This window comes from Amblyomma maculatum, chromosome 8, assembly GCF_055883805.1.
Source record: "Amblyomma maculatum isolate TAMU_Amacu chromosome 8, ASM5588380v1, whole genome shotgun sequence".
Classification (NCBI taxonomy): domain Eukaryota; kingdom Metazoa; phylum Arthropoda; class Arachnida; order Ixodida; family Ixodidae; genus Amblyomma; species Amblyomma maculatum.
The window spans coordinates 596,363-623,853 of NC_139351.1; the positions used below are offsets into that span (position 1 = coordinate 596,363).

Sequence of the window (27,491 nt, forward strand, 5' to 3'; positions counted from 1 at the left end):
GATATCACACTAAGTGCTATATTTAAATGAATTCACTCAGAAAAGGGTATTCAAATACCTCACAGCTCAGCATAACCCACAGACACCACAGGCAAGCAACGGCAGAACGACGACGAACGATGTGCAATCTCCGCATTCATTTTGCGTCAGCAATGCTGCCACAGCTCGGCAGTAGCACATGTGGAGCTCTTCTTGGTTTCAGTTGTTGCAAAGCGTAGTAAAAGGTGAACATGAGAGAAACACTGCAGCATGCCACACTGCCACAGAACACCACCCAGGACAGCGTCAGTTTGTTTACATCTGATCGCCGCACATTCTCTACAGTGACCATGTTGACTCCCGAAAAACTAGTTGACGAGCTGTTTAATGTAGACTAAATAATTTATTCCAGAACATGGCTTGTTTCTTTTAAGTTTATGTCTTGTGCTTCACCTTAGGGTGAATGCGGGGCTGCTCTCAATGTTCCTTCGCATTCCAATGGCCATCCGCGAACCTCACTGAGTCAATGCCGATCGAGTTCAATTGTCATTGATATCCGCTGTGTGGCAGTGGCTGATCCCCATTGAGTTCGATCTCCATCGACTCAATGGACATTGAAACTGCCCGTGTGACAGAGGTATTACATAGTACTCCAACCTGCAGGCCCTGCAAGGATCATCACTCTGTGGGCATCTCGTGAATAACCTTGAAGAATTTAACCTTTTAGTCATGGCCATCTAGGTGAAAACTGCCCCAATTTGGGAAAGAAGGCCAAGTCATTAATAGATTTGATCCTTTTCAATTAGTATCCACCTGCATTCAAAATGATTGTTTTAGGCCTTTTGAATAGAACCAAAGTCTTGTTACGCATGTCTAGGATGGTATCACAAGATGACACACAGTGCAATCTCCAAACTTGATTTGCTCTGATATTTTAGGGCATCCTTGGTTACCGAGGATGCCCTAACCTTACCGTCCCCTTGGTTACCAAGGGGACGATAAGGTTAGGGGGGCGGATGAGGTTAAGAAGATCGCAGGGGTCAAGTGGATGCAGCTAGCAGAGAACCGGGTTAAGTGGAGAAATATGGGAGAGGCCTTCGCCCTGCAGTGGGTATAGTGAGTGTCTCTTGTAACGAGGTTTTACTGTATATCAACCGAATAGTTATCTGTGCTTGCATTCACTCGGTTTGTGGAAGCAAGCTTGCTGTGCCTTGATTTGTTCTTAGGATGTGTTGCTGACTCCTGCTTACAGCCTCACCTTGAGGCTAGCAGTACTGTGTAAATAAATAAATCCAGAGCTACAGGTGCCTTTCCAAACAATGCACGCCAGAATCACTTTGGGGCTCATTATCATCAGAACCGTCGTCACAAGAGTGTAATACAGTGATGGCAGCATTAGCCTAAAAAGACGACAAGGAAAAAAGAAGATGCTTCTTGATCTTGTTGGTGCCTGCAATGGTTCTATTTGCATCAACAAAAAAAAAGATGCTCTTTCTGGCCTACAGCCTAGGCCGATGTGGAAGACTCACCCGCTCTCACTGCCAGGGTCTCCCCACAGGTCATGCCAGAGGAGCTCAACCGTTGAGAAATTGAGGTTCATCACTGCCTCCAGGAAGGCCTGCATGCACAATGATGAACAGGAAAGGTTGATCCACACAGGTTCCCCCCACTAAAGATGACTTAATTTCCACCCCCTTTCTGCATTTTCCACAGGTAATCTGGGCAGAAAAACCAGTTGACAACGAAAATTATGCATTATGAACCCACTATTCTTTCAACATAGTTCACTGGGTCGGCGTTGACTACACGGGGAAAACAGAACTGTTTTCACGCCAATGCAGGCTGAAATTTATGGTTACCTGACACCATGGTTATCACTCAGCCCCTTTATGCCCTAAGAGTGCAACACATGAGTGGTGGGCTTGGTCAAGCCTTACACCTACTCTACATGTACGCAGTTGCCACAAAAAAATTGGCAGTGGCTTAGCTCGGCTATGCCAGGAAATAAGTAGGGAAAGGAGAGTGCACGCACCTGTTATTCATTTTACTAGACAGAGACTGCTCTGCCAAGTAGCATTTCCCTCTTTGTTGTTGAGTAGCCAGGCAACATAGCGGCTGGACTCTCCTTCTCGGCATCCATGGCAAATGTTGTGATAGAGCCGCCTATTCCATCTCAGCCTTTTGTACGCAATGCCGTACATGCGACGCGCGAGTAATAGGGCGGTGACAACTGGTTACTATAGTATCGGCACATAGCTGCTCACCCTCATGATGTCATGCGGTTGCCATGGTAACAGCACATGCGCAGTTGAAGGTGAAAACCAACGCTTGTCCTTGTGCACTCCCTTTCCTTGTTAGCGTGTCCTCTTTTCACTGGTTTTCACCTTCAACTATGCACCCACTGGCCCCACAAGCTACGCTTCTTGAATTCTAGCACATTCTAACTGGCCTCTCCCGGTCACCGCAAAATGATCGGCTGGTAGTCCAGTGCAGCACTCGCCCCAATATTCGGTGTGGTTTATGACTTAGGCTGTGAGGGACGCCGTAGTGGAGGGCTCCGGAAATTTCAACCACCTGCAGCTCTTCAATGTGGACTGACATCGCACAGCACACGAGCACATTGCTTATCCCAAACTGACTTTAACAGCATGTGCAAAGTATAGCAATTAGGGAAATACTTTAAAAACCCTGCCCACATTTAGCATGCCGAGTTGCCATGTCATAATATGCAAGCAACCTCTTTCATTATTTTTCAGTGCTATTTTGCTGTGTTCAGTTAATTCAGAAATCTGGCTAATTTGCACATTCTTGTAGTCCTAATAACTTCAGTACATACAATTGGCAATAGGGAAAGCAAAAACAAAGTATAGTGTACTGATCGGCGACATCAATGACAAGGTGCGAAGACGGGGGAATGGCGTACACGAGCTAAGGCGAAGCCTACCCTGTAGCGAGCGTGCTTCACGAGCGATTTCGACGCAACTAGTGCCATCTGTGGAGCGTCGGCAGAAACGATCAACATGATTTTGGCCTGTCCAGCGATTTTGTTAACCTCAGAGATCCAAACGTTGTCAGCTGCCTTAGGATTTAAGGAGCCTGTGGGAGTGACCTTTGTGCTCGTGACCGGAGAGCCTGGACAGCGAATTGGCGGACTTTTTTTTCTTTCTCTGTTCTTTTCTTTTAATTTAATTTTTGGCTTCACCGCGGCAGAAGGCAGCGGCGACCCATTACGAAGGGCAAAGCTACCATCACCATCATCACAGCAAGCAGACGTTCCATCGCACATGTTAAGAACACCGCATTTACCTGAGTTTACAGTCCCCCTCTTTAAAAGCACTCCACGAACACACGGGGAATTAAAACACCTTTTATTTGTTTTCTGCATAGTAACTTGAAGAACATTCGAATGTAAAATCTAAAACACGCGCCCAACCAATCAGCAAAGCAGCGCCCAAGCGAGAAGGAAACGAACTTCGCCATCGTTTGTTGCTCACATCGGTGCCAAAACGCTGATTATTGAAGTGGATTAAAATATTAGGCGCTACGATTTCGCCGTTATGATTGGGCTTTGGGGCATTGGGAAGGTGTAAAGAACTATAGAGGCCGGCTGGGATTAGTGGTCTGGCGAACGTCACGGCGCCCCTTTAAAGATGCAGCCGCATAGTGGGCAAGAAGCTGAACGCAGTGTATCACCAAGTTAGAATGATTAATTTTCGCATTTTTTTAGCAAACAAACAAAAAAAAAACCTGCTATCGAGGGTACAGCAGATAGCTAAAGGAAAATACAGAAAGAAAAGGCAAATTTTGGGCCGTGGTAACACTTATCTGGTAAACCGAAATAAAAGTTTTTTTGTTTTTTTTTTTAAGTAAAGTGAAGCACGTAACCCTCAAACACTGCTTTGGTACCACCGAGAGCCTGGTTAACCAAAGTACTTGACAAGCTGGAGATAGAATAAGGAGCCTAGATGAAGATGCACGCCCAGCAACAACCAAAGAATTTCACGAGCGCAGACAAGGGCACTGGACAGCTGCTAGCTAATAAAAAAAAAATGCAACTTGAAGCAATCGCCACTGAGCAGTAAAGTATGCACAAGCCAGGCCACTTTGATATATTAATTTAGGCCCTAAACTTGATTAGCGTTCTTAAATCTTTGAACTCATTTTTCTCAGTTTGAACCTTTTGCAAGAGCACTTTAGTCAGGAAAACTACCATATCTAAACTCTTCCGCAAAAGGCTGCTTGTTTCTGAAGTAAATTTTGTTGGGAAGAAATTTAGGCCCTAAACTTGATTAGCGTTCTTAAATCTTTGAACTCATTTTTCTCAGTTTGAACCTTTTGCAAGAGCACTTTAGTCAGGAAAACTACCATATCTAAACTCTTCCGCAAAAGGCTGCTTGTTTCTGAAGTAAATTTTGTTGGGAATAAGATACTTTTCGGACTCCTCTAATTATTCCATAAGAAAGAAAAATAAATATGTGACATGCAATGACAACACAAAAAAATGAAGTTCATTTTAAAGTGCTCAGATTTTTACAAGAATGTCGTAAAGAACCTGCAATGTGTCTTATCCTGCACAATGAAGTGCATGGAGGTTATCTAAGCACGAATGGTTAGTACATCCTCATGATTTTTAAAATGATAGTTTTCCTAAACTGACACACTTATTTGCTTATCATGATAGCTAAAACTTCTTTTCTCTTTGCGCTATGGCGGTAAACTAAGAATTGCCAATTGACTGCACAATTTCTGCCACAACTTTTGCATGCAAGTGCAGCAGACTGAAAACAATACCAATTGATATAAAAGGCCCCCAAAATCCCACTCCTTGGATGCCCACTGAAGGCATCCAAGGAGTGCATATTGTCCTCGCAAGGGAAAACGCTGCGACAAACACTTCGAAACAAGCACCAAAACCAACGAAACGAAATGCAGCCGCAGAGCAACTAACTACTACGGCACGACCGAGGCCCGATGCATGGGCCGACGTGGCTGAAGCTTACCACGCCGCTGGCAGCAGCGCCACGTTTCCCCTAGCGGCATCGGTGTGCAAGGGGATCACGCGGGACTGAACGAAAGCACCGCGGTCTTCACACCTCCCCATTCTAGCTACCCTAGCAACGCATGTGAAAAAGAAAAAAAAGCACTCCGGCAGCGAGCAGCGACGTTGTTCCGGAAGCGGAAGCTGCTAGGTGCCACCGCTCAAAATATGTGACAGTTGGCCCTGCTGACTCTTGGAATGCCCGAAAAATCGAATAGCCCTCCCTAGAGTATCCGAAATTTTGAGCCGCATAATATATTGACTTTATAGTGTATGTCCTGGGGCCGGGAAAAAGTCCGAATAATCAAGCATGTCCGAAAAATCAGTCGTCGACTAGATGCCTGTCAAGCGCATTTATTTAGCTCGCAGAAAGGTGTCTGATGTACCGCAGATGATGGAGCACTTCACTGTTGTGTAGATGACGCTTCCGCAGCTTAATCGGTAGCTTACAGATTTCCCTTCACAGCACAATTGAGGGCTCAATTTGTCCCTATGACGCTCCAAGGCGTCCTCCAAGGCTGCGCGACACAGGATGTAACAGCTAATGATGCTTCAACAACCAGTCATAACATGAGCAGATTGCGGCAAAAACATGTGTTGGAAAAAATCGAGTGAACCCCAGCACTCACTTCGGACCCAACTGACTGTGGGACATTTAGTTCATTGAGACAGTGCTGGACAATGCACTCAACACCTGTCAAGAGTAGTTCGTCGAGTGCATCACCAAAAAATAAAACACCACTGCAGACTTTGACAGCACGAAACTGAGGGACACTCTGCCGCACCAACTATGCGAGCAAATATGGTAGCATCACTGCGATGCCACCACAGTGTTCTTTGATGGTCCTTGCAAAGAAGCCACCATGATGTCTCATGTCGCAAGCCTCCACTGGTCGATAAACACATTACACAACCCCTTTTTGCACAATTTTAGGAAGCATATCAATTGGGATCAATGCAGTCAAACTCTATCAGGCACTTTTACTGCCCATATTGGAGCATATGAATGCAGAAAGTATTTCAAACGCCCTGCGAGTGCCGCTGCATAGAATCACTGAGGTTCATGGCAAAAGATAATCTTAAATCGAGAGATAATCCTAACCAAACACTGTTATCTTATCTGAGTTTAAAAATGGCCACTGTGCATTCAACTTGAATAATAATGGTATGAAAATGCCCATTAAATGGAATGCCATTTGAATAAGATGCCTGGCACAGAGTGATGAGGCTGTGTCGACTCCAAAATGGGTAAACAAGGTGAGAGAGCGCAGTTTTGGTCCATGTCACAGCTGTGCTCATAAAGTGTTACTGTGTGACTGCTGCCACTTCTACCGCGATGCTCCTAACAGTGCACAGCCCTGTCCCATTGTAACTATCTTACGAGGTTAAGGATGGGGAGAGGAGGACACCCCCCTCTCTCACACCGACGTTCTTCCTCCTGGCATAACCAGGGGACCTTCTCTCCACAGTAGTCTTTCGGCAGGTGAATGCGCGGTTCAGACTTTCTGCCGAGGAGACCGCCGCTGCCACCTGAATCGCATGGCCACAATACACACTTACCTCTGCAGGCCGACAGCGCAAGGCCACACCAAGTGAGCAGAATGTTCCTCTCCACTTTTCGGCAGTATATTCCCCTCCTGTACACGAGTGGAACATCCACTCGCTACAGCGGTTGCTTTCGAGTGTTGTGTATTGCCATGCATAATTACTCAGGCAGATTAAAGCCTGCTTCATGTATGCAACTCCTCTTTGTCTCCTGGCCCGAACCAGCCGCAGTGATGACGTTAGGGCTGGCATGCTGGTGGAAGAAGACGACTTCCGCGTCTAGCCAACCCCCTTGGTGCACTTGTCAAGAGTGAACCCCATACTCGTGTCGCCAAATGTGGGGTGTGACAGATCAAGTGTATCCGACTACCAACACACAGAATAGCCATGGTAGTGAACAGGACTGGCTTTCAGTCTCCTCCAATACTGCCAGTGGTGACTGCACAACGGCAACAAAGTAAAACCGCCGTAACTGTTATTACTGCGAGAGCTCAGGAGCTGACGCTAGCCACTGTGATCTTGTGTGAGAGCAGGACGTCAAACGGCGCCATTGTTCCACAGCAGGGTGATGCACGGTATGATGACCATACTCTTGTAGTATTTTAACCTTGCCACGCTCTACAAGACAACGTTGTATTGCATGTACTTTTGCGCGTGAGCGCTGATGGCATGAGAAGTAAAACTGGCCAGTTCTTTGCGATAGCCTCAGAGAAGGGGCCTTTCCAGGGTGGTGACCATTTGTCAGTGCAGTGGGAAGCGAAGTCAGGAGGAACTGCAGTAGCATCAGTTTTTGTCAACAGGTGTTCGACGGGCTCAGGGAGTCTCTGCCAGCTAAACTCTGATGACAAAGGATACCTTCGAAGTTGGTAGCGTCACGCTGAGTTGGGCAACGCTGGGCATGTGAGCATACCTAAGACTTGCTTCAAGTTGTGTCTTCTTGCTGCCTTGTGATGTGCATGGTGTGAAACCAGTTCACACGCTGACTGCGCGACAGAGCTGCATGCGAAGTCAGTGCATTTTGCTTCCAGAGCAAGCACGTGCTTTAGATTTAAGACAAAAGGTAAGTGGGGAAACCTTGCAGTCAGCGGGGAGGAGAACCAACGGATGTCTTGACGAGTGGGCATGGGACAGCAGCGATGATGGTGCTAAAGCTTTTCTACTTGCTTACGCAGTTGCTCGTGATCGACTACAACTTCCCTGCTTTTTGCCTCGATTTGCCTGGAGGACAACCCTTGCTGCCAAATGCTGCCCGTTTCCACGAACTCTTCTCAGCCGGTTATTGCCCTGCCACTTTGAACTTCGCGCCGTTGGACCCCAAAAGCGCGCTGCCACAGCGCTACGACAAGCAAGACACACCGCCACCGTCATCAACTAGCGTGCAGTGTATAAATAGTCGACCAATGCATCCGCTCGTCAGTGGGCGTGGGACAGCAGCGATGACGGTGCTAAAGCCTTTCTACTTGCTTACGCAGGTCAGTTGCCCACTTCCTTCCATTATATTCTAAGCGTACTAGTAATTGCTGTTTACTGCTTGTCCCATGCCCACACACCTTGGGATGCACCGTTGCCGATTGTATTCATGTTGTAAAGTTGCTTTTGTTGTCAGGGGATGTAAAGTCGAACTCTGGTCCCAACAAACAAGGCCTGAGTAACGAGAATATATTAGTTGCAATTAATGACCTGAAAAAATCTATGGAATCGCGCCTTGGGAAAGTAATGGCATCTTTGAGCGAGGTAAAGGCCAGTCAAAAGCAGCTTGAAGACACAGTGTCAGGCACATTACATTGACTGGCAGCTCTCGAAGCAAAGGAAAGCGATTCTACAGCTCTTCTGAATGGGGCTGATGTGAAACACTTCGTAACTAAAGCTGTTCTTGATGAAAGCTATCTTCTGCGGACACGCCTTGATGAATATGAAGATCAGTCTTGAAGAGATAATCTTATATTTTACGGTGTCGATGATGCAGCAGATGAAACATGGGCGGAATTTGAGCAGAAGATACGGAGACGCCTTCTGAGCTCATTTTCCCCGGAACTAACCGATGAAGGCATTGCAAGGGCACATCGCCTTGGAGCTTTCGTTGAAAAGAAATGCCGACCGATCGTCGTGAAGTTCGCGTCGTTCAAAGTTAAAGATGGCATTTGGGCTCAGAGAACAAAACTGAAGAATACAGGCGTGTCATTACAGGAGGACTTTTGCAGAGCAAATAGGCTTTCGTGGAAAAAGCTCATGGACTATGGTAAAACAAGTAGCCATAAATACAACCTGCGTTACAACAGGCTGTACGTAAACAAAAAATGCTACGTATATTCTGCCGACACAGATGCCGTATGCGAAGTTGAAGCGCCTAGCGGATGTGCCTCTTAAAATGACGCAACAGCCCCGCCTGCATCATCCCTGCCTGCATCAGACACGCCTGCATCAACTTCTTTCTCAGGTTCGCCACAGGAAAACGCAGCCATTCAGGCATTACCGAATCCAGATTACTCAATTCTTTTCACTAACATTCGCAGCATTTTAAATAAATGAGACTCATTGTCAACCCTAGCTGACACGTGTCTTGCCGATGTGATTGTCCTGATCGAAACGTGGCTGTCTGAAAAAGTTGATTCTCGGGAACTGTTCACTTGTGAAAAAAATTACAACATTTATAGATTTGATCGCTGTGAGCCCGTTGGTGGTGGTGTTTTGATTGCTGTATCAGATAAAATTGCTTCCTATAGCGTTCCGGTGAATTCTTCGCTGTAATTTCTCTGCATTTGCTTACGTTTGAACCACAAGGACGTCTTATTCAGCGTATGCTATCGACCACCTAGCTCACAGCCTTGCTTCTGCGACGACCTACATGACGCCATTAATTCGGTCCTTTCTAAGTTTCCGAGGTCTCCTCTTTATATTTTTGGCAATTTCAACCTTCCCGTGATTTCATAAAACAACCCCTCTTATCATTTCTTACGTCCTTTCTCAGAATGTTCTGCATTCATTGAATTGTGTTCTACTTTCAACCTTGATCAAATCGTTAAAGAAACAACCCGTGTTACTCAGACATCTGCCAACATACTTGATCTTGTGCTAACCACCTCTCCTGAAACTATATCTTCAATCAGCTTTCTTCCGGGCTTAAGTGACCATAGTGCAATCCACCTAACTATGCCTTCACACTCGGCTCGCTCTCCAAAAAGATACAAGCAACTTAGGAACTACAAGGCGGACTTTCAAGGTATTAATGCAGAGCTCGAGTGCTTTTCTGACACCTTTTTCCCGCAGTTCTGGAGTCGTTCCACTCAAGAAAACTAGCACATATTTAAAACGAAGGTGAATGATCTCATAAATGAACATATTCCCACTCATCGCGTTTCCTGCTCCAAACAAGCACCCTGGTTCAGCATATCGCTAAAGTGCCTCCTAAATAAGAAAAAGCGCATTTTCCGGCAGCTGAAAAATTCAAAAATTGCTGATAAATGGCACCTTTATCGTGCTGTCGCATCACAGTACAAGCAGGCGCTGCAGAGCGCTAAGCATGTTTTTTATCCCGACACACTGCCTCATTTGCTCGTTTCCAACCCGCAAAAATTTTGGAACGTCGTTAATGTGCGCAAAACAAAAGAGGTCCGACTTTGCTCTATAAATAAAATCCCGGTTCCCCCTCACGAGTTCTGCACTGCTTTGAACAATACATTTTTCTCATCCTTTAGTAATTCCGTGCTTTCCACCTTACTCGATATTGCGGTTTCTGAATCGATTCAGATGGAGCCTATAACTATCAATGATGAAGGTGTTGCCAGGCTTATTCAGAAAGGAAAGCTTGCTTCAGCTGCAGGGGACGACAGCATTAGTTATAAGTTCTTGAAGAGTACGTGTTTGTATTCATCCATGACGTCCGAAATTTTTACGCAGTCCATCCGCAGTGCATCACTGCCTGACGACTGGAGAATCGCCAAGGTGGTTCCAGTCCACAAGTCTGGTGATGTTCATAATCCTAATAACCACAGGCCTATTTCCTTAACGTCTATTCCATGCAAGCTCCTTGAACATATTATCTATTCACACCTTGTTGACTATCTGGAAACTAATTCGTTTTTTACAGATTCACAGCATGGTTTTTGTAAGCATCATTCATGTGAAACTCAATTAATTGCATTCACTAATGACTTGATTTTTGCACTGGACCACTCTGCTCTCATTGATTGCATATAGATTGACTTTGCAAAGGCTTTTGACACTGTGTCACACCAACTATTGCTTTATAAGTTAAGAAAATTAAATATTGATAATGGTATTTTAAAGTGGATTGAGTGTTTTTTAAGTAATCGAAGTCAGTATGTCAATGCTAATGATCATGACTCCCCCATTTCCCCCGTAACCTCTGGCGTTCCGCAAGGATCAGTTCTAGGACCTCTTCTTTTCCTTATCTATATTGATGATCTTCCTTCCTCAGTTACTTCCAAAATAAGACTTTTTGCTGATGACTATGTTTTATACAGAGAAGTTACTAACCAAGATGATGCATGCGCTCTTCAAAATGATCTGAACATAATTGGAACTTGGTGTAATACCTGGCTTATGAAACTAAATGTTAACAACTGTAAATTAATGAGAATTAAGCACACCTAATCACAACATTCCGTGCTCATACTTTCTCGATGACACCCCACTGACCCAAGTTAACAAGTATAAGTATCTTGGTGTTCAAATACCTGATGATCTGTCCTGGAAGGCTCACAATGAATACATTACTAATGATGCCAACCGCATGCTTGGCTTCATCCGTCGCAACTTTTCCCTTGCCCCTATCTCTGTGAAACTCAGTTCAGTTCAGTCGTTCAGTCGTGTACGACTCTTCGTGACCCTATGGACCATGTCAAGCCATGCTTTCCGGTCTCTCACTATCTTCCTAACATCACATAACGTCATCTGCAGTGCCTCGAGGATGCCATCTAACCATCGCATTCGCTGCCTACCCCTTCTCCGGCGACCCTCAACCTTTCCCAACATCAAATCTTTCTCCAGCGACTCCTCTCTTCTCATCAGATGACCAAAGTAGCTGAGCTTTAACTTTAGAATTTGACCCTCCAATGAGCAGTCAGGGTTTATGGTCGACAATATCGACTGATTTCATCTTCTGGCAGTCCAAGGAACTCTCAAGAGTCTTCGCCAGCACCACAATTCAAACGCGTCAATTCTTCGGCGGTCAGCCTTTTTCACAGTCCAACTCTCGCATCCATATATCACAACTGGAAAGACCATAGCACGAGTTATACGGATCTTGGTTGGCAGACTAATGTCTCTGCTCTTTACTAGGCGGTCAAGGCTAACCATTGCTCTCTTTCCCAGAAGCAGGCGTCTCCTAATTTCATGGCTGCAGTCTCCTTCCGAGGTAATCTTGGAGCCCAAGAAGAGAAAATCTGTCACAGCTTCCACTTCTTGTCCATTGATGCTCCAGGACTTAATAGGGCAAGATGCCATGATCTTTGTCTCTGTGAAACTACTGCTCTACAAAACACTCGTCCGCTCAAAAATTGAGTATGCTGCTCCAGTGTGGGACCCATACACTAACTCTCTCATTGTGTTGCTTGAATCCATCCAAAATCGCTCTGCAAGGTTCATAATGTCTAATTACTCCTGCCATGCCAGTGTTACAGAAATGAAAAGAACGCTTAATCTTCCAGATCTTGCCATACAGCGCCGCATTTCATGACTCTGCACATTTCATAAAATATATTACGGCAACAAAAACTTAAAGCAGTCCCCGTTTATTTCTCCGGTGCACATATCGTCCCGCAGAGATCACCACCTAAAGGTGCACATCCCACAGTGCAGGACTGTCCAATATCATAATTCCTTCGTCCCCAGAACTGCCGCGGACTGGAATCACCTGCCTGTCGTCGTCATCAAGGACTTTGAAAAATTCTAGGATACTGTTAATGCTTATGAATTGTAGCTGTTTATTTGTTTGTTTCTTTTTATTTTTTATTTCCCCACTCCTCTCTGTAACGCCTGACCGGCCTTGAGAGTAATAAAATGAAATGAAAATGAAATGATTGTTGCGGCATCGAGAGGCCGCATTCTTGGATCCAGAGCCTGCTGTCACCGCCAAGCAACCAATGATAATTGGTTTACAGCAGAGAAAGGAAAGAAGTATCTGTCACAACTGTTTCTAAGGACACCTGAACCATGCCATAAGGAAAGCTGCAGTGAAGGGCTGCAGAGTAATTTCGATTACCTGGGGAACGCACTGGTATCGTACAGCACACAGACGCCTCTTCATTTTGCCTCCATCGAAATGCAGCTGCTGGTGGTCAGGTTTGAGCGTGGGTACTCCGGCACAGTAGTCGGGCATCTTAACCACTGCGCCACGACGGCGCGGCTAGCTCTGTCACCAACGCAGCTCAGCGGGGTGCCAAGCTGCTGCGTTGGTGACAACACTCCAGCGCAAGGCTCCTATTGCCATGGCCACGCACAATTATCACGCGAGGTTACACGCGCACTGTCAGGGAGGATGATGAGTGGTGGGCACACTGGCCCCCTTCACGCCTCCCAGTGATGCTGCCGCTACCTTCCCTCTTTCTTCCTGGCATAACAGGGGACCTCCTCCCTACAGTTCGGAGGAGCGCGGCTCCTTCGATTTCTTCTTGTCATGCTTAGACTTCTGCTGAGCAGAGTGCCGCCATCGTCACCTGAATTGAGCAGTCACCATACGCACCTACTGCCACACCAGGTGAACGGAACGTTCCTCTCTACTTTTTGCGTGTGCTCTCCCCCTTTTGGTGGGTTTTGTACCTACACTATACCAGCCACTTCGCCGTGATTGCATTTTCACACCTTGGCCGTGGTTGCCCTCACCTACTGTACTCTACTCGCTACTCTACCACGTTTAACCATAGATAAACCACAGCCAATTTGTGACTAACTAGTAACTAGCCAGTACTAACTAATGACTAACTAGTACTAATTAGTCATCAGTCATGACTAAATAGCCATGAGTAATGACAATGACTGGCTATGATGTCACCACATGGTGACATCGGCTGTGACGTCATGACTGGATGTGATGTCATCATGATGCCACATCTGGCCATGTCTAATAACCAGAAGTGACGTCATAATGACGTCACAACCAGTAATGACATCACCAGGCAATTCATGCATATACGAAGCTGACCCTGCCGGGCATTCGATCCAGGCCTTGCGGTGCCATTCATTTGGCGCTTCCTCGAACGCCGCACCAGACACCATATAGAACCAAACTCAGTACAGCAGGCATCAGCAGCATTTCAAATTGGTTCACAGGAAAGAAAAGGCGCGGTATCTGTCACAATTATCCGCGGACACCTTAAGCGAGTCGTAAGGAGTGAAAATAGAAAGAAAGAGGTGCTGGTAGTAGATGGCTTCGGATCACAATGCAACAGAGGCTTTTGCCTCATTGCACTTCAGAGGTCCAAAGTGCCCCCATGGCATAAATAAAGCTGGAAGCATAGAGGAAACTACTCTGTGCAAAAGCCATGTCTTTACTTTCAAGCCGAACCTAAGCATAGCCATGCAGATAGCTCTCGCGTAACTCCAGGTCCGACCACAAGCTAATATATCACCCCCGTAGGCGAGGAGGACGCGTATTGCCAAACCATATCCCGTAGGCGCACTGGAGCAGACGAATCTCATCATCATCATCATCAGCCTGAATATACCCACTGCAGGGCGAAGGCCTCTCCCATATTTCTCCACTTAGCCCGGTTCTGTGCTAGCTGCATCCACTTGACCACTGCGAACTTCTTAATCTCATCCGCCCACCTAACTTTCTGCCGCCCCCTGCTACGCTTTCTTTCCCTTGGAATCCAGTTTGTTACCCTCAGCAACCATCGGTTATCCTCTCTTCGCAATACATGTCCTGCCCATGTCCATTTCTTCTTCTTAATTTCTACTAGAATGTCGGTAACTTGAGTTATTTCTCTGACCCACTCTGCACGCTTTCTATCTCTTAATTTTACCCCTACCATTTTTTGTTCCATAGCCCTCTGGGTTGTCCTCAACTTAAGTAGAACTCTCTTGGTTAGCCTCCACGTTTCAGCCCCATAGGTGAGTACAGGCAAGATGCAACTGTTGTATACTTTCCTCTTGAGCGATACCGGTAAGCTGCTAGTCATAATCTGCGAGTGCTTGCCAAATGCGCTCCATCCCAATCTTATTCTTCTCGTTATTTCCTTTTCATGGTCCGGATCTGCGGTTACTACCTGCCCTAAGTAGACATATTCGCCTACTACTTCCAGTATTTAGCTACCTAATGTAAACTGCTGTTCCTTCCCGAGGCTGTTGAACATTACCTTAGTCTTCTGCATATTGATTTTCAAGCCCACCTTTCTACTTTTCCTGTCTAGGTCATCAATCATTGTTTGCAGTTCATCCCCCGAGTTGCTTAGCAAGGCAATGTGATCAGCAAATCGCAGATTACTGAGGTATTCTCCATCTACCCTTATCCCTAACTGCTCCCATTCCAAGTCTCTGAATACTTCCTCTAAACAAGCTGTGAATAGTACTGGGGAGATTGTGTCTCCTTGCCTAACACCTTTCTTTATGGGAATTTTGTTACTTTCTTTATGCAGAACTATGGTTGCTGTGCAGCCACTATATATATCTTCCAGCACTTTCACGTATGGCTCGTCTACCCCCTGATTTCGCAATGCCTGCATCACCGCCGAGGTTTCAACTGAGTCAAATGCTTTTTCGTAATCAATGAATTTTATGTATAAGGGCTGGTTATATTCTGAGCATTTTTCTATCACCTGATTGATGGTATGGATATGATCGATAGTAGAGTACCGTTTCCGAAACCCTGCTTGATCCTTTGCTTGATTGCAGTCTAAGGTTGTCCTGATTCTATTAGCGATTACCTTAGTAAATACCTTATACGTAACAGACAGTAAGCTGATTGGTCTGTAATTTTTAAGGTTTTTAGAGTCCCCTTTCTTGTGAATGAGGATAATGTTTGCATTCTTCCATGGCTCCGGTACCGTCGATGACACCAGGCACTGCATATACAGGGTGGCCAGTTTTTCTAGCACGATATCCCCCCCGTCCTTCAGCAAATCTGTAGTTATCTGATCCTCTCCAGTTGATTTCCCCCTTTTCATAGTTTCTAGTGCTTCCTTGACCTCGTCTCTCGTCACTGGTGGAACGTCTGACTATTTTTCCCTACCGCCAATCTCATTACGGTCCTGACTACTTTGGCTACTGTAGAGATCTGTATAGAACTCCTCGGCTACTTTGACTATCTTTTCCATATTAGTGATGACGTTGCCCGCCTTGTCCCTTATCGCATACATCTGGTTTTTGCCTATGCCCAATTTCTTCTTTACCGCTTTAAGGCTTCCTCCGTTCTTTACAGCATGCTCAATTTTCTCCATGTTATGCTTCCTTATATCGGCCACATTGCACTTATTGATTAGCTTTGATATCTCGGCCAATTCGATCTGGTCAGTTGGATTGGAAGCTTTCATACTCTGGCGTTTCTTAATCAAATCTTTCGTCTCCTTAGACAGCTTACCGGTATCCTCTCTAACTATTCTACCGCCTACTTCTACCGCGCACTCAGTAATGATATCTCTGAAATTATTGTTCCTAGCCTCTAGGGTAATCTTGCCATCCTCAGTTAGAGCTGAATACCTATTCTGTAGCGAGATCCTGAACTCTTCTGCCCTCCCCCGCACCGCTAATTCGTTGATGGGTTTCTTCCTTACTAATCTGTTGCGTTCCTTCTTCAGATTTAGGCTAATTCGGGACCTCACCATCCTGTGGTCACTGCATCGCACTTTCCCGATTACCTCTACATCTTGCATAATGGCGGGGGTTGAACACATTATGAAGTCGATTTAATTTTTAGTCTCTCCGTTAGGACTTTTCCATGTCCATTTCCGGTTCTTCCGTTTGCTGAAGAAGGTATTCATGATTCGTAAGTTATTGCACTCTGCAAACTCAACTAGTAACTCCCCCCTGCTATTCCTAGAACCAATGTTATAGTCACCTACTGCCTTGTCTCCTGCCTGTTTTTTCCCTACCTTGGCATTGAAGTCGCCCATTAGTACAGTATACTGCGTCTTTACTTTTCGCATTGCCGATTCTACATCTTCATAGAAGCTTTCAACTGCCTGGTCATCATAACTACATGTAGGTGCATAGGCCTGTACAACTTTCAGTTTATATTGCTTATTAAGCCTAATTACGATGCCTGCAACCCTCTCATTAATACTATAGAGTTCATCTATATTGCCCGCTATATACTTTATGACAAGGAAACCTACTCCTAGTTGTTGCCTCTCTGGTAAACCTCGATAACACAGTACAGTCGAACCTCGATATATCGAACACGGATATATCGAATTATTGATTATATCGAACACTTTCTATATCACGCGGAAAATCGCATGCATTTTTAATTTTTTATTTCGAACGGCGTCGGTTGCCAAATGGATAAATTGAACTCCGCCACCCCAAACCATGTGCACTCTGTTGACAGGAGGAGAGCTTTCCCTCAACGCCCTCGAAGATAGTGGCGGCGCGATGGGCGTTCCCGACTGCTGCGCACGATCGCTGCATACATCGGTCGCGCCGAGGGCGCCATTTGAACGCAGCGGCGTATGCACGCGGCGGCTTGGCCGGGCTAGGGTGGCTAGCCTGATTTAGTTTGTCAACGACTAACCGCGTCTCGGCGCCGCCACTTGTGCTGCGCCAGTCGTTATCATGTGTGGCCTAGGCAGCCTAGGTGGCTTGGGCCTGTCACGGCGTGGTCGGTGTTGTGATGGCTGCAAACGCGAAGAAGCGGACGACCCTGACATTTGCTGCGAAATTGGAAGTGATCCGCCGCGTTGAAAATGGTGAAAAAAAGTCAAGCGTCGCCGAAGCTTTCAGCATACCGAGGAGCACTTTGAGCACTCTGCTGAAAAACAAGAGTGACATAAAGGCCAAGGCGGAACAAAACCAGCACTCAGGTGCGCGGCGGGTGCGCAAAGCTGCCTTTGAAGACGTTGAAAAGGCGCTGCACAAATGGTTCATCGACGCAAGGGCCCGGAATATTCCTGTATCGGGACCGATGATACAACAGAAGGCCAAGAACTTTGCGTTCATTCTCGGTGCCGAGAACTTCAATGCCAGCAGCGGTTGGCTGCAACGTTTTAAGGCCCGCTTTAACATTGTCGGGAAGACAGTCTCGGGGGAAAGTGAGGACGCCAATGAAGGCGAGATCAAGAAGTGGCTTGAAGAAGAGTGGCCTAAGATTCTCGTCAAGTATGAGCCCAATCAGATATTCAATGCTGACGAGACGGGCCTGTTCTGGCAAATGCTTCCGCGACAAACGCTCGACACGCGCGGAGACAAGTGCCACGGCGGCAAGCAAGGCAAGGCTCGTATTACAGTTCTGTTGGCTGCGAATATGGACGGCAGCACGACGCTGCGGCCACTTGTCATAGGCAAGTTCCAAACCCCGAGATGCATGCGCAACTGCCCCAGTGTTCCGGTGACATACGCATCGAACAAGAAATCGTGGATGACTCGGGAGATATTCCAAAAATGGTTGAAGGCATGGGACTCTGAGCTGGCGCGTCAAGGCCGGACGGTTTGCCTTATCGTTGACAATTGCACAGCACACCACACTGATGTCCAGCTGAGCAACATTGAAATTAAGTTTTTGCCGCCGAACACGACGTCGAAGCTGCAACCATTGGACCAGGGCATTATTCGCGCTTTCAAATCCATTTATAAACATCGGCTGATCGACATTTTGCTTCTCAAGCTGCGGATGGGCCAAGAGCTAAAGATAGACCTTTTGGGTGCCATTCAAATGCTGAAAGCCTCGTGGGACAGTGTCAAGCAGTCGACAGTAGTTCACTGCTTCTGGCATGCGGGTTTTGTAAGCCGCATTGAAGAAGCTTCCGAGCAAGCAACTGAAGAATCAGCGTTGGACGACGGCACAGAGGAAGAATGCCAGCTCGAAGAAACCTGGAGTCAGTTGGAGCGCTTGGTCGGTGCTGAGCCACACAGCATGTGCATTGATGACTTCGTTGGCGGTGATGACAGCACCGGAACAGTGGCGGAGTTGACAGATGTAGAGATTGCGGCGGAAGTTACTGCTGAGCGGCCAAACGAAGACGCTGCCGAGGTTGATCTCGTAAGCGCTGCCCCGCTCCCGACTGCAACTGAGGCTGTAGCTGCTTTGGACCTTGTACGCCGCTACTGCGACGCAATAGAAGGCGCTGGACTATCGCTTGTGGACCGTTTAGACTACGTTGAGGACGCCGTGGTTAAGCACGCGGTTGCCAATTTGAAGCAAGCTACGCTGCTACAGTACTTTAAATACTTTGTTTGAAACTTCAAGTGAGTATTCATTGCGCCACTGTGCCACGATTGGTTCATTGATTAATTTGTACTAGTTTTTGACGCGTTTTCTACGTGATTTTGTATATCGAATTCCGGCTATATCGAACTATTTTGCAATCACCGCGCTGTTCGATATATCGAGGTTCGACTGTACATGCCCATCCTTCAGTACAGTATATGCCTCATTCGGCCTCCTAACCTCATATTCGGCCTCCTAACCTCATTCGGCCTCCTAACGTAGGCGAGCGGGACGCGTATTGCCAAACCAGATCCCGTAGGCACACTGGAGCAGACGAATCTCTCAGCGAGCTAAACGGCGATTATTGCTGAAAGGTCTCTCTGAACACAACCTAAAGGTAGCATACACTCACTGTTAAGGGCTATTGTTGCTGAAAGATGTCTCTGAACACAACCTAAAGGTAACATGCACTCACTGAAGGCAGGAAATAATAAGGGTGAAGGTAATTGTTTACTGTAACCGTTCTCATACCGATTGTTACGGAAATGTGTCAGTGAACGTAACCTAAAGGTGACATACATTCACTGAAGGCAGGAAATAGATACGGTGAAGGGAAATGAAAAAGAAATTCAGAACAGAAAACTACAACACAGGAGTCGAACAGATGTTTCAGTGGCATCAGTGCATAGGTGGGTGATGCCAATCCAGTGCGCCAGAAGAGCGACGGGAACGGCAGCCTTTAAATGCGTTATTATTCGTTCAAACAATATATCCACAATTTGTCGCCAGGTGGCGTTGCTCAGCCCCTTCATGGATCACTGCCTTGTCGTGGCGGAGGGGCTTGCGAAGCTCGATGAAGTCGTGAGCTCTGCTGTGTAGGGCCACCCAAGATAGACAGGTCACGGCAGAGAGTTCTGAGAAAATGTGATTCACTGGAGAAGGTAATGGCAACCCACTCCAGTATTTCCTGCCAATAAAACCCTATGGCCAGTCACAATACCATTAATGATATGGCGCCGGAAGATGAGCCCCCCCAGGTTGGAAGGCGTCCCACATGTTACTGGGGATGAACAAAGGGCGATTCCTAGTAGCTCCAGGACGAATGAAGCGGCTGGGCTAAAGCCAAAAGGACGCTCAGTTGTGGATGTGCCGGGAAGCGACCGGAAAGTCCGATGTTGCAAGGAGATATACCACATAGCAACATGGAATGTAAGATCTATGACGCAAGGTAAACTGGATATCGTCAAGCGAGAAATGGACAGATTGAACATTGATATCTTGGGTATCAGCGAGCTCAAGTGGACCGGAATGGGAGAATTTAACTCCGGCGACCATTATGTCTTTTATTGTGGGCACGAATCCAAGAGAAGGAATGGGGTCACTCTCATAGTAAACAGAAGAATGGGCAAAGCAGTGCTAGGGTACAACCCCAAAAACGACCGAATGATTTCACTTCGGATCCAAGGTCACCCTTTCAACATAACAGTTATCCAAGTCTATGCACCGACCACTGCTGCTGAAGAAGCTGACGTTGAGAGATTTTATGCGGACCTACAATGCCTTTTAGACCGCACCCCATCATCAGACGTCGTTTTTCTCATAGGAGACTGGAATGCTAAGGTCGGGAGTGAAGAAATATCCGGAATTACAGGCAAGTTCGGTCTTGGTGAGCCAAATGAAGCTGGGCAGAGGCTAGTAGAGTTCTGTCAAGAAAACAACCTGACCATAGCGAATACTCATTTTCAACAGCACAAGAGGCGCCTGTACACATGGATTTCACCGGACGGTCTGTACAGGAATCAGATTGATTATATTATTTGCCGGCAGAGATGGAGAAGCGCTATACAAGCAGTAAAAACAAGGCCTGGGGCCGATTGTGGCACCGATCATCAGCTTCTTGTTGCCAAAATTAAGCTTCGATTGAGGAAAACGCAGAAAACTAGAAGGCCTTTCAGGTATGATCTGGATCAGATTCCATTAGAATATGCTGTGGAAGTGAGGAATCGATTTCAAGAATTAGATCTAGAAGACAAAGAGCCCGAAGAGATGTGGACTGATGTTCGTGATATAATACAAGAAATTGCTACTAAGGTAGTTCCAAAGCAAAAGAAATGCAAAAAAGCAAACTGGTTATCTGAAGAGGCTTTGCAAATAGCTGAGGAAAGGAGGATGGCAAAATGTATGGGGGAAAGAGAAAGATACAAGGTTCTCAATGCGGATTTTCAGAAAATAGCAAGGAGAGATAAGAATGCCTTCCTGAACATACAGTGTCAAGCAGTTGAGGACAACAGCCAATTAAGGAACACAAGAGCTCTGTATAAGACAATCAAAGATATCAAAGGAAGCTTCTGTGCTAAGCTGGGCGTAATAAAGGACAAACGAGGCAAGGACCTCACTGAAGCCTCAGAGATAAAGAAGAGGTGGCAGGAATACACAGAAGAACTGTACAAGAACGACCCGGATGTGCAAACCCAACATAGGACGGTTGTGATTACTGATCTCGAGCCGGGCATCCTGAAGAGTGAAGTTGAATGGGCCTTAGCCAGCCTTGCTAAGAACAAAGCTAGCGGAATTGATGGTATTCCAGCTGAGTTGCTTCAAAACCTCAACCACGACGCTGTTAACACACTGCATACATTATGTCAAAAGATTTGGACAACCCTGCAGTGGCCACAGGATTGGAGGAGGTCAGTTTACATCCCCATTCCAAAGAAAGGCAGTGCCAAAGATTGTTCCAACTACCGCACGATCGTGCTTATTTCGCATGCTAGCAAGGTGATGTTAAAAATCCTGCAAGGTAGGCTGCAGCAGTATGTGGATCGGGAGCTTCCGGACGTGCAAGCTGGGTTTCGCAAGGGCAGAGGAACTAGAGACCAAATTGCCAACCTTCGCTGGATCATGGAAAAAGCAAGAGAGTTCCAGAAACCCATTTACTTTTGCTTTATTGATTATGCGAAAGCGTTTGACTGCGTAGATCACAGCAGATTGTGGCAAGCTCTCCAAGAGATGGGAGTTCCAATTCACCTCATCTGTCTCCTCAGGAACCTTTATGAAGGGCAAGAGGCCACAGTCAGAACTGGGCATGGTCTTACTGATTGGTTTCCGATTGAGAAAGGGGTGAGGCAAGGCTGCATACTGTCGCCCTGCCTATTTAACCTATATGCGGAGTGCATCATGAGGAAGGCCGGTCTGGACGAGTCTTCAGCTGGAGTGAAGATTGCTGGAAAACGTATCAACAACCTTAGATATGCGGATGATACCACTTTAATGGCAGAAAGTGAAGCGGAACTCAAGAGACTTCTGATGCGCGTACAAGAAGAGAGTGAGAAGTTCGGGCTTAACTGAACATTAAAAAGACGAAGATCATGGCGTCTTGCCCTATCAAGTCCTGGAGCATCAATGGACAAGAAGTGGAAGCTGTGACAGATTTTCTGTTCTTGGGCGCCAAGATTACCTCGGAAGGAGACTGCAGCCATGAAATTAGGAGACGCCTGCTTCTGGGAAAGAGAGCAATGGTTAGCCTTGACCGCCTAGTAAAGAGCAGAGACATTAATCTGCCAACCAAGATCCGTATAACTCGTGCTATGGTCTTTCCAGTTGTGATGTATGGATGCGAGAGTTGGACTGTGAAAAAGGCTGACCGCCGAAGAATTGACGCGTTTGAATTGTGGTGCTGGCGAAGACTCTTAAGAGTTCCTTGGACTGCCAGAAGATCAAATCAGTCGATATTGTCGACCATAAACCCTGACTGCTCATTGGAGGGTCAAATTCTAAAGTTAAAGCTCAGCTACTTTGGTCATCTGATGAGAAGAGAGGAGTCGCTGGAGAAAGATTTGATGTTGGGAAAGGTTGAGGGTCGCCGGAGAAGGGGTAGGCAGCGAACGCGATGGTTAGATGGCATTCTCGAGGCATTGCAGATGAAGCTATGTGATGTTAAGAAAATAGTGAGAGACCGGAAAGCGTGGCGTGACATGGTCCATAGGGTCACGAAGAGTCGGACACGACTGAACGCCTGAACTGAACTGGCGTTGCTCAGAGGAATCACGAGCCAGAGCAACATCTGCTCGAGTGCTCCTACGGGATATGGTTTGGTAATAAGCAAGCGGGACATTTGGTCACTATGGCGGTTGTATTCGAGTGCTCAGTTTTGCCATGTATAACTACTCAGGCAGAGTAAAGCCAGTTTTGAGTATGCAAGTTGTGTTTGTCCCCTCCATAGTGGTGACTTCCCACACCGGGGGTCACAGGTCTGACTGTTGGCGCTGTTGTTAGAAGACGAATTCCACCCTGGAGCATTCTACAATCCCCACAAAAATGCAAACTAAACTGCAGGTGATCACTACTAATCTAGCACTACATAATTTACCACAAAGCAAGTGGTTTTTGTCAGTTCTATACATGGAACTTGAGTCCCTTGAAGTTAAAATTGATGAGCTTTTGACGCATCATTTGCACTGTGTCCAAACTGGGGCTGTGTATGGGGCTGACCATGCAAGCCCCATACACCTTCAGCCCTCATTGAACTTAAACTTGGTGACCTATTTTATGCCCATCCCAGAATGGCAATTTGGGCCAGCTGGTTGGACAAGTTGAAACACATCTAAGGATGTCCAGCAGACTTGCCTCACAGTGATCTCTGTAGAGTCGGCGGAACGCTTCCACGTCCTTGCGGGTGAGCCCCTCAGGCAAGGGGCTGCCGCCAAAGTCCACCTCGGCCAGCGTGGGCACTGCAGCCGAAGCATCTCCCAAGTACTGGTGATGCTGCTGCTGCGCAGAGGAGGGTTGTGCCGCAATGGGAGGGGTGGCACTGCTCACCGCGCCTGCAGAGTCGGCTGCCTGGCTCGCGACGGCTGCTACTCCGCCACCTCCGGCCTCCGATGCGTCCGACGACAGCCCAGCCTTGGTCCCGCTCAACCGGAATCTGGATGCAGGAAAAGCTTCTGAGCAGTCTAGAATTGGCACCTCAGGATGCAAACATTCTTAGGTACTTCGTATTCAGATATGTGGTGCAAAAAACACAAACACAAGAGAAGATCTTCTCTTGTGTTTGTGTTTTTTGCGCCACATATCTGAATACGATGCAGCACCAACTAGCCTCTCAAGCCGTTATGTTGAGATTCTTAGGTACAGCCATGGTACTACCATGTTTAATACTAACCTTGCTTGACAAGCTGAGGCCACATGGCCCATGCGCAATGCCTAGTGGGATGATAAAGCAGACGATCTCAAACATTAGTCCAAACACTGAGCTGCCCTTGTGAGAGTTTCACGCTAGCAAAAGCAGCAACTGTGCGTTCTCCAAGTCTGTCAAAACAGCACAGTGAAACAGCTTGTAAGGGGTGTCACAACACCAAGGATACCTGTGGCTCCTGGCAAGGCGGCCTCAAAATGCGGCCAACATTTCCCTCATCAAATGGTGAGTTCTTTTGAGGTAGAATAAGGACACTAATGAGCGTTGCTCTGGTGAGAGCATACCTCTTGGCTTGTGTGGACGACTGCTGGCGAAGTGCAGTGGTGGTCACTTCCTCCGAGATCTGGTTGAGCGGCGAGTTGGGCTTCACCCGGATGCCATAGTAGTGGTACTTGGAGTTGCCCCTGCACAGCCACCGAAGAATCAAGTCCACACTTCTGTACCCCACAGAGTGAATATGTAGTATATGCCTGACTGCTTGTCATGGAAGGCACAGATCATGCACAAAGATGCAGTGGCATCATGTTGCAGGGTTGAGGCTGCACACGCACCAGTCTAGGCACGCAGCCATCTTCAGCTATGCTATTCATTCATTTAGATACTGCAGCCACCTCACAGTGATTTCAGCAGGGGGTTACAGGCATGCTTAAAGCAAAACAATGGCATGTACAGAAAAATGCACTAAACAACTGGTTATGCAATATAAAGCATAATAATACACAAGGCAAAGCTAGGCTCAATTCGACAGCAAGAAGCAAGCCCAGAGATGAGACTGAAGGCAGCGAAGCTTCTGAATATACTGCTCCAGCTATGTGCCGCCGTCAATGGCCACCTACAAACGACCACCACACTGCCATTGGTCAAAACTGGCACAGCATTCTTGCGCGGGACTGATCGCAAGATTTAGTACAGTGGTCGTAAAATCGAAAAGTTTGGTCAAAATTCTTCCGGGAAAACCGGAAGGGTTGACAGGTATCAAAACAGAACAAATAAGCCTTGGTTGCAGTCATGCAGAGTGTCTCATCTTAGTGTGTTGCCACTGATAACTTGCTTCTTTTTGGATGCTGTAGATGACACCACAGAAGAAACGAAGAGCAAGTTGGCTGTCATTCTGTACATCCATTGTCTCGCGCACAATCTCAAGAAAATAGGAAAAAAGGCAGGCACTCGCGTGGTGTTTTCAGCCCCAGAGAAACTCAGTGTGTTATGACAAAGATCCCTGCCCTCCACATATCGCTCCCAAAAGCAGCAGTGTACCATCCGCCACAGGAAAAGGTTTGTTAAATGTACTGAGGGCATTGTGTACAACATTCCTCTCTCTTGTGGCAAGCAGTATATTGGACAATCTGGTAGGTGCCTAAACGAAAGGCTTCGGGAGCACAATATAACAACATGAAGACATACCGACAGCCATCTAGCTTTGCATTGCAAAGATTGCCAGTGCATGCCTTTTTTGGATAAATGCTCAGTCATTGCCAAGAGTAGAGATAAGCTAACTCATGAAATTGTGGAAGCTGCACAGATTGCTGCCTTGCAAGATAACTGTGTTGGTACAGCGCCCATTTCCTTGTCTAAACGAGAGCTAGCCTTCTTGGGTTCAAAACAACTGTAATCTCCCAGTTTTGTTTCACACCTTTTTTCAATTTATTATTATTTGTTCTCTTAGGTCAGCACATGCGCTACTTTTGCTCAGGTTCCGTTCGACATGGTATTTTTTTTGTTTTTTTTTCGTCAGTTAGTAGCGCCTGTGTTGTGGTCTGTGTTCTCTCCCTTTTTGTTCGTCGTCCTGGTGTTGCCCTTCTCTTATGGTATGCTGTAGATATATTTGTCAATAGATGCATGCATATCCTCCAGACTAGACATTCCGGCAGCATGCGACTGGTAGAGCACTCCGAATTGCAGACCTTGGTCGACTAGTGATAAAGAAGCAAGAAAATGTGCGCAATCGGTGGATAAATAAATAACAGAGCAGGGATCTCACCTGGTGCCGAGCCGCCGCGTGCGCAGTCCAAGGAAGACGGAGCGGATGAGCTTTCCGAAGGAAGCGGCATTGACGGGTTCCAGCTTGTGTTCCCCGCAGTGCCGCAGGTAGTGGTTGTACAGCGTGCTCCGCGGCAGCGACACCCCCTCCGCTGTCTCGTAGTTGTCGATAAGCCACTGCACCTGCACCCCGCCAGGGTTCACCCCTCTCAGGCTGACATTACACCTTTTATTCCAAAAACACACCAATTCCTGGCATCCCAAACCAAAGAAGAAATGATCGTTGAAAAACAGTGCAAAAAGCAACAGAAAAGTTTCACAAAGAGCACTCGCAAGAGTTTCGTGTCAAAATCGGCAGCTTTCTCCCCCCTTTATATTCTCATGCATTCTCTATCACAAGTTAGCTGGAATGAAAGGCATGTCCCCAGACTCTCTGGTCACCAGCGGCAGCATCACCAAGAACCAATGCTAACCGTTGCATAATAAACCACACAGCCTGAGTCATTTCGAAGGAGTCTATGCCTTGCTACTACATCAAGGTGCAACCAAACACAGTGCATGTGCTTGGCGTGAGTGGGGTCCGCTGTAGAGGACGAGACATACGTGGATAATGTCCATGTCTCGGATGTTCTGGTGCTGGCCACCAGACGATGGTGAGTGCTGGGCTGAGCCACCAACCGAAGCAGTCGCCACAGTGGGTGCAGTGGCGGCAGCTGGTGTGGTGGCCAGGGGCATGGAGGACGCCTCCTGCAAGGTCTGCACCACGCACTGGTCGCCAGGGTATGCTGACATCATCTCGACCACTTTGCGCTGGTCGTCCTGCAATCGCCACCACATGCCCTCACAACCACTGGCATCTCCAACAAAGCAGCATGTATGTTTTTTTTCTCGCAATGGAGCGGAGGCTAAGAAACTGAAACACATGGTCAATATTTGTTATTTAAGACACATTTCTCTAAAGTGGCAATGGTCCGAGGTTACAATAAGCAGATGCCACCAGACCAACTGGTGTATTTGGCAGAATGACACAGTTGTGGATGCTTCGCCCCTGTATCTGTCCCTCCCTGCCAAGCAAAGCTGTCTGCAAGCGTAGACTCCGAAAACCAGCACAATTATTTTTACAGGAAAAGGCAGCACAGGTCCAAATGACGGGGTTCACACCCACTAAGCCATTGTGACAAACTTTGGAGAAGCAGAGTGGCCATCAAACCATGATGGAACACTGGACTGATCCTTTATTCAGGGCAATACACAGGCACTTCAAGCACCAACATCCTCATCATGACAGACAAGCACTGTTTTTTAACAGTTTATATCCATTATTCATCGGCAACATAGATGGTGCACGGACCCACGGGTATCGTCTTTAACCCCCACTTTACCTTTCCTAGACTGACGCACTGCCAGAAGTTGGGAGACTGTCGGCAGTAATCTGG

General features: G+C 46.9%; 1 protein-coding gene across 7 annotated transcripts in view; it reads right to left on the reverse strand.

The window, feature by feature from the left end:
* LOC146180427 (DNA-binding protein RFX2-like) overlaps nt 1–27,491 on the reverse strand; it is a 158,142-nt gene that overhangs the window by 67,815 nt on the left and 62,836 nt on the right. For 5 of the 7 annotated variants that reach the window (XM_084576022.1, XM_084576020.1, XM_084576019.1 and 2 more), the window contains 5 exons: nt 26,659–26,874; nt 26,057–26,238; nt 24,360–24,479; nt 23,508–23,805; nt 1,509–1,597 (listed from right to left, as the gene is read on the reverse strand). In XM_084576022.1, the coding sequence (XP_084432148.1) occupies nt 1,509–1,597; nt 23,508–23,805; nt 24,360–24,479; nt 26,057–26,238; nt 26,659–26,874 (905 nt within the window). The remainder of the gene's footprint in view (nt 1–1,508; nt 1,598–23,507; nt 23,806–24,359; nt 24,480–26,056; nt 26,239–26,658; nt 26,875–27,491) is intronic. The other 2 variants (XM_084576024.1, XM_084576023.1) reach the window with 1 other exon arrangement.